Raw genomic sequence first — 10,786 nt, forward strand, 5'->3', positions numbered from 1 at the left:
GGCCTTGCAGGACCTGGAGTTGAGTGGCACTGCTGTAAGTGATGTCACAGCTTAACAAGCAAATCATCCTAGGCCAGTGGTTCCAAAGCCTCTCCTCAGGGAAGCCAAGCCAGGTCCAGGTATTTGATGTGTTTCATTTCAAGCACACCTGATACAAACTAATGAAGACCTTGGTTAGGAGCATCAGGTGTGCTTGGGATAGAACACATTAAATACCTGGATCCAGCAGGGGGTCCCCAAGCAAAGGTCTGGGAGCCAATGACTCAGAGGAAATGGCTTTTATTGTACAGCCAATCATCTACAGCGATGGCCCATCTACGCTGGGGTGGGGAGGCACACTTCAGCCTCCTGGGTCACGTGATCCCATGTCTGTCTGGGTGTGCTTCTATGTGCTTAACAGAAGGGTTTGCCACACTCACCGAGCTCAATGCAGGTGATCCCAAGCGACCAGATATCGACTTTTCCCTCGTACTGGCCCTCGTCCATCGCAAGAATCACTTCCGGGGCCATCCTGTCAAACAAGAGCACGTGTTAACTGTGGCGTTTCGCTGTTATCGGTTGTTATGTTATTGGTTCTGCGTGTGATAAAAAGGTTTCGCAAGTGCTATGGAACTGAGTAAATCAAGCCCTAAGTGTCCAAACTGAACGTGCTGCTGGGAGTCTGAGGAAGGCCTTTCACCACCAGTATGAAGGGGGGGGGGGAGTCAGGGAGGGGGAGTCTAAATTCCTCCCTTCAGCAATCGCCCTCGAGTCTTTGCAAGCACGCGCGTGTAGGGCGACATAGCTCAGGAGGTAAGACCGATTGTCTGGCAGTCGGAGGGTTTGCCGGTTCAAACCCCGCCCTGGGCATGTCGAAGTGTCCTTGAGCAAGACACCTAAACCCTAACTGCTCTGGCGAATGAGAGGCATCAATTGTAAAGCGCTTTGGATAAAAGCGCTATATAAATGCAGTCCATTTACCATTTACCATTCCTGTGCAGCGCTTACCAGTAAGGCGTCCCCACGAAGGAGTTGGCAGGAGACGCTATGGAGGCGGAGCCGAAGTCCGCCAGCTTGACCTGACCCGGCTCGGTCAGCAGGATGTTTCCAGCTTTCACATCTCTGCGAGGGAGAGGAGATAATTAAGGGTCCGCCGTTCGCACGCGTAACTTTTGGGCCCCGACGTACCGCATCGCGCTGAACTTTGCGCGGGCCTGCTGAACTTCTTATTTACGAGCGCTCTGCAAAACCTTTGTTCTTCGAGCGTACTTAGCATCGACAATGTCTCCATTTACGACGGCTAACTATTTATTAGTTATGTGCAGATACGAAGATTAGACCTTTATGGGGGACAGTAAAGATTTTCATGAGTTATTAAGTGGCTAGTGGGCGGGAAAAAACAGGTTTTGTACATTGAATCGATCGTTCTATGTCAGGAATGTCAAAGGGGCTTATCGGCAGAACAATGTCGCAAAAACTCCTGTAAAGACAAGATTCTGCCTTTTGTGCAACACATGCTAGCCCTGCTAGGCAACTCACCTGTGAATCATGTTACGGGAATGTAGGTAAGCAAGTCCTTGCAAGGCACCATGGGTAATGGCAGCAATTTCAACCTCTTGGAGGGGTTTCTTGTGAACTGGTTGTTGAGGAAGAAAACCAAATGGGAACCTGTGTTATTTTGGGGAATTAAAACTCTGCACATACATGTTGAATGAGCAAAGCGTGCCAGTCCTCAAGGTCACGACAAGGGCAAGAAACGGACTCACTCTCGCAAGGCTTGCTTTGAAAACGAGCCAATTCAAGAGGCAAATGTGACCAAAGAGGAGGACTTCCAAAATTCCAAAATTCCAAAAATGACAAAAGGTCAAACCAACAGCTGTTAGGGGACGGCTGGTTAGTGTCAACCTGCTGCACACACACACACACACACACACCCACACCCACACGTCTAGTCCCTGTTAACACCAGATGAAGCCTGTCTGAAAGGCAGCTGCATGTGAACAAAGCTACTGTATCGAGACACACAAAGGAGACCTCTGCGTGCCCCTTAGAACAGACCATCTGAACGTCTTACCCTCTAATAAATCTGAGGCAGAGCCCAGGCAGTACTCCATCACCAACTGAAAGAGAGGGGGGGGAAAAAAACTACAATGTAAAGGAGGCCGTGGACCTGAGACCCTTCCTCCCCAGGACAGGAAAAGTCAGCCGTCCATTAATCAACAAGAGTATGAGCGTTCCGAGTCAGCTCAGAGTCACAGATGCGGAGGCGAAGCGGGCTTCTGAAATCCTCGTACAGAGCGTACTGCGCCGGCGGGGAGGGGATAAACAAACGCGATGATTGGAGTCGGTTTTTTGAGAGGCGAGAGCGGGTCGCTCAGAGTAATGATTTCTCCAGCTTAGCCCCGGAGGCCGCTCGGCTCGCGGGGCCTGAAGGACGACCGAGCCGCCCGATCCCGGAACATCCTCAGAGCCTGTTTTACCTACTCCGGCAGGCCTGATTTGTGGCTTGCAAATAAAAATACAAATGTGACAGAGAGAGAGGAGGAGTGTGAGAGAGAGAGAGAGAGAGAGAGAGGAGGAGTGAGAGAGAGAGGGGGAGAGAGGAGTGAGAGAGAGAGAGAGAGGGAGAGAGGAGGAGTGAGAGAGAGAGAGGAGGAGAGAGGAGTGTGAGAGAGAGAGGGAGTGAGAGAGAAAGAGGGGGAGTGAGAAAGAGAAAGGGAGGGAGAGAGAAAGAGAAGAGAGAGACAGAGAGAGGGGGACTGAGAGAGGAAGAGGGGGAGTGAAAGAGAGAGGGAGGGAGAGAGAAAGAGGAGAGAGGGAGGGATAGAGAAGGAGAAGAGAGACGGGGAGAGAGGGAGAGAGGGAGAACTGCGCGGTACGCACCCAGGCAGTGTTGTCTTTCAAGTAGCAGCCCTTGTATTCGATGGTGTTGGGGTTTCGCAGCTGCACCAAAAATTTGACCTCCTTGATGATGTCCTGCCATTTCTGCGCACGAGGAGACAAAGGACAGCTGCGTTAGCGGCTAGCGCGCGCGCGCGAGGGGCACTCCCCCGAAAACAGGCCGGGTCACACCGGCTGACCCTTCCGTAAGCACGCTTTAAACACACGCAGAAGGCGTCCTGTGGTAAGGGCACCTGCTGTGGGGCCGAACGGCCTCGGGTTCAAGTAAAAAAAAAAAAGGCCCACTGCTGCCATGCCCTTGAGCGAGGGCACTCTCAGTGCTCCAGCTGGTGCCTCCTGAGGATTGCGGAGAATGTTTAATCTCTGTGGGACGCGAGCTATGCCAGGCTGTGCCGGGCAGGGCAAGGGTCGGGCGGGGCTAGGCGGGGCCGGGCCGGGTGGGGCGGGGGCGGGGCAAGGCCGTCCGTTAAAGGAAAGCAGCCGCTCACCTCAGTCGTCTGCTTCCCGTTGTAGGACATCTTCTTGATGGCCACCACCTCGTTGGAGTAGGCGTTTCGGGCCTGAGGCAAAAACGAAACAGAAACAGCGATCAGACACATTAGAGACACCAGCAACATTTGGGGTCACTTCATTGTTTGTGAGGGGGGGGGGGGGGGGGGTCTACGTGACCCCATTTCTCTCCTCTTCCTCCAAGGTCTTTCCGAGCTGACCTATCCCATCTTTGCATCGCCAGCTGGCTTCTCCCCTTAATGTGTGGAACAGCTGTCTTAAGAGGAACATCTCTTACCTTATTTATTTATTTATTCCCCCGCCTCCCCTCCTGCCCCAAGCCTTGCATCTGGAGGATGGTCATGATGGGAGGGGGTCAGGGTAGGGATGAAGGGGGGGGGGGGTGGATTTGTGCCACGGATTCAGGTCTTCTTGCCTATTCGCACTATGAGGCTTTGTGCATTAGCCCAAAAGATTAAGAAACGCCACAAGACAAGACCTTGTGAGGAAGGGCCATGTTTTTACGCACATGCATGCTGTACACTCAGAGCTGGCCGAGGTCTCCAACGCATGGAGGACTCCGAATTAACCCATTAGAAAGCAGAGTCATACGCCATTACAAGCCATTCACGTGAAACAATTAGGAAACATCAAGAGAAGCTTCGCGGAAAAAAAACCCACATATGTAGTACTACCGTGCAATGCACAAAACCTTGGACCAGCAGCAGATGATGCCAAACATAATTCATGCTGAACCCACATAATCAGGCTGTGGGTTGCAAGCACAAGTGATATTAATAATCATTTTAGTGAAAGCATTTATTTCTTAATGTGATTTTCCAGCTGTATGCCAAGTCCAGCGAAGGCTATGAGCTGAGCGTTTCCCCTTTAAGAGTACAGAAAAAATCTGTCAGAAAAATGGTTAACCCTTTAAAGTGTGAGGTCACAACTATATGATTAGAATGTTCTTCACTGAAGCTTCTAATGCTGATGTCACAATCACTACTGATGTCTGGTCAGAAACCCCCTACAGTACCTTCAAAACCCAGGCCTACAGTTTCCTATGAGAGGACCACCGACCTGATTTCACTCACCTTGGACAACCTTTCTGTAAATTCAACTGCCGAGCGCATCGGGAAAAAATGGTGCCGTCTGCTCGCAAGTTAAATTACGCAATCGGTCTCGAACATACCAACTACTGCCTTGGGCATCCAAATGATGTAGACAGCAATAAAAAACAACAAGACACACTTTTACAACTTGAGATTATGTTTTTTTTATACGATGGGTCTTTAGAGCTCTGGAGTCACACTGCTACGAGCTGCCATTCTGAAATCTCAATAAATCTGGCCCGTATGGCTAATGAACAGGGGAGTGTGGTTTATCTGCTTCATTACGGAGATAAACGGCCGCGTAAAAAAAAAAAATGCATCTTTAATGTATCAGGAAAAAGCGCAGCAGAGCGGTGGAGAGACGCCCGATCCTCGAGCACTTCTTCTTCACACGGAATACGGGCCAAACGCCGTGCGGCGGGAGGGTGCGGCCTGCGTGTTCCCATCTGGAGCAAAGGTGCGGGCGCGCCCTGCACCAGGAGCTCAGGGCTCCACCTGAGGCCCGGTTCAGTAAAGGAGAGAGGCGCAGCTCGCTCTGCCTCTCTCCTGCATAAACACCACGCGGCTTTCTCTTTCTTTACACGAGCGCCCTTGCGTAGCGTAGCGGAGTTCGGCGATTCGGCAGGCCCTCGCTACCCCTCTCGTTTCGGGCCGGCCCGGACCGACGAGAGCCGCGGTCCTTGCCCGGCCTCGTCCAAGCCCTCCGAGCGGGCCGTAGGATTTGGTGGCCGGCTCGCATTCTTCCAGCTCCAGCTCGTGCTGGAGATCCAATGCTAACGCTAACACTAAAGCCAACGAGTACTCAGCAAGCACACTGTGCCAGTGCGTCAATGCTAATGCTAACGAGTACTCACAAAGTACACAGCACCGAAGAGCCGATGCTAAAGCTAACACCAACAAGTACTCACAAAGTACACAGCGCAGGTGTGCTAATACTAATGCTGAAGCCAACAAGTACTCAGCGAGTACACTGTGCCGAAGAGCCAATGCTAAAGCTAATGCTAACGAGCGCTCACGAAGTACACTGTGCCAGAGAGCCAATGCTAAAGCTAATGCTAATGAGCGCTCACGAAGTACACTGTGCCAGAGAGCCAATGCTAACGCTAATGCTAATGAGCGCTCACGAAGTACACTGTGCCAGAGAGCCAATGCTAACGCTAACACCAACGAGTACTCACAAAGTACACTGCGCCGAAGCTCCCATGGCCGATTTCGTGCAGGTCGCAGAAGACCTCCTCGGGGTCATCTTTGAAGAAGAGGTCGGCGAGCTCGGGGTCCTTCAGAGTTCCTTTTCGCATGGACGATGGCATTATGGGATAGACAGTACCGTGTGGCTCCACTCGCTGTTCTTCATCGACGAGCCCGGCATTGGCGATCAGTACCTGCGGAGAGACGGAGAGAAGGCTGAGTCAGTCAGTCAGTCCCCACCCCCACCCCCACCCCCCGCCTACGACCAGCTTACTGCCCACGAGCACCACCGGCACAATCCACATTCGACACGCCCTGCAGCTGGTCATGGCGGGCTGAGTCAGGCTTTCGTGTTCAAAGGGGGACTTCCTGTTTAAATCATTCCCGTTTGCAACAGCTGAATTTACACTGAATTTACACTGAAGGCCAGGATCACTAAAGGCCCGGTCACGTGACCTGTTCACAGCCAGGCGGCCAATGGAAACTCAAGGCCGTTGCCACCCTTTTGTAAAAAGTTAAAACGGGCTCCCAATTCTGCTGGGACTGCCTCCTCACTCCCCTACAAGCTGTGCGGATTATTCACCGCACGCATGCTGTATATATTTGTCACTGCGTGTGCGTCTGTGTGTGTGTGAGTGTGCGGCGATGACGCATGCGCGGGGGCGGAGATGAGGGATCATGGGACGCGCGCGAGCTCACCGTCTGGTGCTCATTGCTCATTGGACCACGCGGGCCGGACCCGGGGCTGCGCAGACGCAGCTGCGGTGAGTCATCGGGGGCAGCTGGGAGCCCTGGCCAGCCCGTGCATGGGGGGGGGGGAGGGGAGGGCAGCGCAGCGCGGCGCGTTTGAACAAGCGAAACAAACGGCGAGGTCGCGCGCCGGCGAACAGCGGTGGGCGGCACGCCCTCGAGCCCCACAGAGTACGTTTCATTCTCCGAATCTGCAGCCTCTTCTGGTGTCAGAGCGCAAGAGGAGAGCCACAAGGCCAGCCGGGACTCGGGAACGCGATACTTCAGCGCAGATTACGTTACAGTACAGGCATTTAGCAGACGCTCTTATCCGGAGCGACTTACACAACTTCTACACAGTATTTACATTGTATTGCGTCCATTTATACAGCTGGATATGTACTGAAGCAATGCAGGTTTAGTACCTTTCTCAAGGGCACAGCGGCAGTGTCCTACCCTGGAATCGAACCAAGGACCTTTAGGTTACAAGTCAAGTTCCCTACCCATTACACTACCCTGCCGCCCAGATGATAGCAAGGCAAATTATTCAGCTCAAAGGCCAAGCACTCATGGCCACAGAAGGATTTTACGTTGGGAAATATATTTCCCGATTGAGGATAAACACGTCCCTGCTACATGAATGTAAAGAACAGGATAAAGGGAATTTTGACTGGAAGTAGACACTTCAAACTCAAAGTCTAAATATCTGGCTGTCTCTCTTCGGGCGCTCAGCAGCGATGTGCGGTATTTCTCGAGAGTGCGTGAGACTCGCCAGGTGCGCACTGAGGGCCATAAGGTGACTTTCACGCTCGTGGACGCGGCGTAACGAATGACACGCATCAGATCCATAATGCATAAACAGGCCGGCCATAACCTCTCAATTATTTAGTCACCGAGTCCGAGCGTGCGGTCAAAATCGGGGGGAGGGAGAAAAAAAAAAAAAAAAAAAAAAAAAAAAATCTAATGTGACCATTACTTATTTTTATTTTAATCTGTGATTCTCGGAACAGGTCCTCGGGCAAAAGAGCTCTGGGAAGCTAATCACTGTCGCTTGTCGCCGTGGTTCTTTGACCATCGTTTTACAGCCATTTACTGCATCCATAGTTCAGTGTGCAGAGCCCTGGATCGCCCTGCCGGGGTGGTGAGATGTTTCCCTCCAATCGCTACCCGTCTGACAGCGTCTTCAAGCCCCCTGTCAGGAGGCTGGCGCCCGTCGGAGACGAGGATGCCCGCCTTCACCGGCCCTCCTCCTCTCTGATGAACCGACAGCAGCCGACGGAGAGCGCCCGTGTGTCTCCGCGTTGCATCACTTGTCTCCGCTCTCCCGCTCCGACGTCGAGCAGCCGTTTCAAACACAGCCTGACGTAAGCCTGAGCTAAAAACGGGATATTCTTCTCCTCTGGGGGGGGGGGGGGGGGGGGGTTTGGGGGGTGTTGGGGCGTGCCACAGCAGCGCAACATTTTAGCAGCACGGTCAACATTTTTAAGTAAAAAAAAAAAAAAAAAAAAAAAAAAAAAAAAAGAAAAAAGATTTTTTTTTTTTAAATACGTGAGAAGAGGAAAAGGGTGGGAGGGAAACAGAGCTGATGAAGTCACGTGTGGTCTCTCTGAGCCCCTCCCCCTCCCCCTCCCGCTGAACTGATGGAATGATGCAACCAGGCAACAACAGGTTGTAACGGCGTGCGGTGCGTTTCGGTGAGTAACGCCGTTTCCGCGGGACGCTGGGGGAGAGAGAGAGAGACGGGGAGAGGAGCTCGGCCAGATTGGGCGGGGGGAAGGGGGGGTGGTGTGGAGAGTGGGAGGGGCCAGCGGTAGGGGGTGGTGGGTGCGTGTGGGAGTCTCTGTGTTGCTTATGTTTGTTTCTCACATTATGGAGTACCCCCCCCCCCCCATCCCTCCCCGCCCCCTCAAAGAAGCCACACTCACATTACTAATTTATCTGGAAACGTATTTGTGAGAAAAAAAGGCCTATCGGAGTGCTGAATAATGCATCGGGCGTGACACGCCGGGGTCAGTCAGCTTTCGGGGACCCGGGCATCTGGGTGCCAGCGAGCTTGGCACGCCCGCCGGTGCCCGAGCGCGCTAGGGGGTGCGTGTGTGCGTGTGCGTGTGCGTGTGGGGGGGGTACACGTGATGCATCGCTCCAGAACAAGGCAACTTGTGCTCCACGACCCAAAACTGTGTGGGTTTCTTCTTTTTATAAAAAAAAAAAAAAAAAAAAAAAAAAAAAAAAAGACTCCTACTGGATTTTAAAAAACAGCGCTCCAGGCTTTAGTATCTCATGGGAGAGGTGTTTGTGAAGCAGAGATTTAAGACCACACAGCTGGCAGCCTTCTTGGCTGTTCTGCGTTTAACAGCTGTCAAATGGATTAATAAACTGGTTGATAACTGCAAATGATGGCTAAACTGGTGCTGGATTAGCAAGCCTTCGGGTGCAAGACATATAAAGGTTATATTGCTCGTCCAGCATTGACACTACAGTACTGACAGGTTTTTAGAGCTTATCCATGTTATTCAGGCATGGCATCATTAGAAAAAAAAAAACCCCACTGAATTTAAATTAGATTTCTAATTAGCATTGACCGGTCCATAAAACCAATCAAACAAAATAGTAAAATGTAACATATACTAGGGTATGTAATCTGGCACTAAAAATCTAACTCAAGGACCCTGTCCAAATTCAGTCCGAAAACATATTTTATGCTTTTGATTATTCACCCAGTAAATAAATGTGCATGTAAATAATTTAAAGTGGAGAGTCTTTTTACGAGAAAATGTGATGCCTTCACGCGAATCAATTACCATTATGGTTTACTGCAGCGAGAAGTGAAACACCCTCACTCTCAAGCCCCGCCCTCCCCCTCCCCCCACCTCCTCCTCCTCCACCCCTCCTCTCTCCCCAAACAGCACAGCCCTTTCCCAGGATTCCTGACGGGCTCGCAGTGACTCAGCGGCCCGAGTCGCTCGCGGCTGAGCGTCCTGGGCGGATCGGCGGCAAGCTGGAGCAGGAGAAACCGCCGCCGCCGCCGCCGCGCGCGTCTCCTCCTCCCCGCTCTGACTCCAAACGGCCGCCCCGCCAAGCAGCGCCGCGCGTTTAGAGCGCCGTCAGGGAGAGCGCGGAGAATCCGTTCCGGAAGCTTCCGCGGGAGAGTAATTAAACCGGAGGGGGGCAAGGGGGGGTCGGCGATGGGCGGCTGGTTGGAGGTGGCCCATTGTGGATTAAAAAAAATCTAATTTTTTAAATTAATATTATTATTTTATTTGATTATTTTTTTAAATCACATTACCTTTTAAAATGAGTGACGGGGGCTGGTCTCCGAACCCACTGTCTCTCTCGCATCTACAGCCTGGACTGCATTTTCGGGTTTGAGAGAGGAGACAAAATACCTGTGGAAGAGGGACAGGTGTGAGACCGGGGGGGGGTAAACAGGGGTGGGGTTGGTGGGAGGAGGGAGTATTTCTTTTTAAGCCAATGACATTTCTTTTTTATGTCAGTACTGCCACTTTCTGCAGTCTTAGACCACTCACACCCTTAAGACGAGCCACTCTTAAACACGGGGCCCACTAGCAGATAAATAATCCTGATTGCCATCTGAAACTGTCAATTATTAAACCTGTGACCTTTGACCTCCCCTCCCGTAGCAGAACGGCATTCACTTCAAAACACCCTCACCGTACATTTGTCTCTCCCGCACAAAACCCGTCACTAAAATAAAAAAGGCGTTTTAATAATAAAAGGAGGAAGACAGAGGGGAAACTGCATTGTGCTCGTCTGAGCGTTTCTGAATCGCTCCTGATCGAGCTGAAGCCGGGTCAGCCCCTCGGAGCCTGAGGTCTCCTTCCCCGAAACGCAGGCTCCCCCCCCCGGGGAAACGTGGCCGGCGCGGCCAAAAGGAAAAGCGTCCGCGGGGGGGGCGGGCGGGGGCGAGGCTAGGAACATCGGGAGAGCCAGGCAAGGGGAGAAGAACCCCCCCCTGGGGGGGGGGGAGAAGAAACAAAAAAAAAAGGAGAAAAAAATGAAAAGGCCAGTGACTCACCCGGTCAGGCCCGCTACGGCTCAGAGCGGAGGGCCAGGGGCGGGAGACTCTATTTACGGCGAGGGCCGCGTGATTTACGCCGTGAACACAAGGGCGAAGCGCTGCTCAGAGATGAGCCCGGAGATGGCGGAAACACTCGCCACCGCCGTCGCTTTTCTGCGACAGTCGCGTCCGGCTGATTGCTTCCGCTGCTCCTTTTTTCCGGCACGATATTAAGCCGATTTCACCGCTGGTGTGTGACTGTGTGTGTGTGTGTGTGTGTGTGTGTGACTGTGTGTGTGTGTGTGTGTGTGTGACTGTGTGTGTGTGTGTGTGTGTGTGTGTGTGTGTGTGTGTGTGACTGTGTGTGTGT

The 10,786-nt window shown here is 52.3% G+C and overlaps 1 protein-coding gene across 1 annotated transcript in view; it reads right to left on the bottom strand.

The window, feature by feature from the left end:
- The window catches only part of taok3a (TAO kinase 3a), a 33,752-nt gene extending 24,012 nt beyond the window's left edge, over positions 1 to 9,740 (bottom strand). Inside the window, exons 1-8 of the mRNA XM_035378553.1 lie at positions 9,685 to 9,740; positions 5,660 to 5,863; positions 3,369 to 3,440; positions 2,863 to 2,964; positions 2,054 to 2,099; positions 1,519 to 1,615; positions 988 to 1,101; positions 420 to 511 (exon numbers count right to left, since the gene is read on the bottom strand). Coding sequence (XP_035234444.1) covers positions 420 to 511; positions 988 to 1,101; positions 1,519 to 1,615; positions 2,054 to 2,099; positions 2,863 to 2,964; positions 3,369 to 3,440; positions 5,660 to 5,791 — 655 coding nt within the window. The 5' untranslated portion in view covers positions 5,792 to 5,863; positions 9,685 to 9,740. The remainder of the gene's footprint in view (positions 1 to 419; positions 512 to 987; positions 1,102 to 1,518; positions 1,616 to 2,053; positions 2,100 to 2,862; positions 2,965 to 3,368; positions 3,441 to 5,659; positions 5,864 to 9,684) is intronic.
- Between the last annotated feature and the right edge of the window lie 1,046 nt (positions 9,741 to 10,786).

Source organism: Anguilla anguilla, chromosome 10 (genome assembly GCF_013347855.1).
Source record: "Anguilla anguilla isolate fAngAng1 chromosome 10, fAngAng1.pri, whole genome shotgun sequence".
In the NCBI taxonomy this organism is placed as follows: domain Eukaryota; kingdom Metazoa; phylum Chordata; class Actinopteri; order Anguilliformes; family Anguillidae; genus Anguilla; species Anguilla anguilla.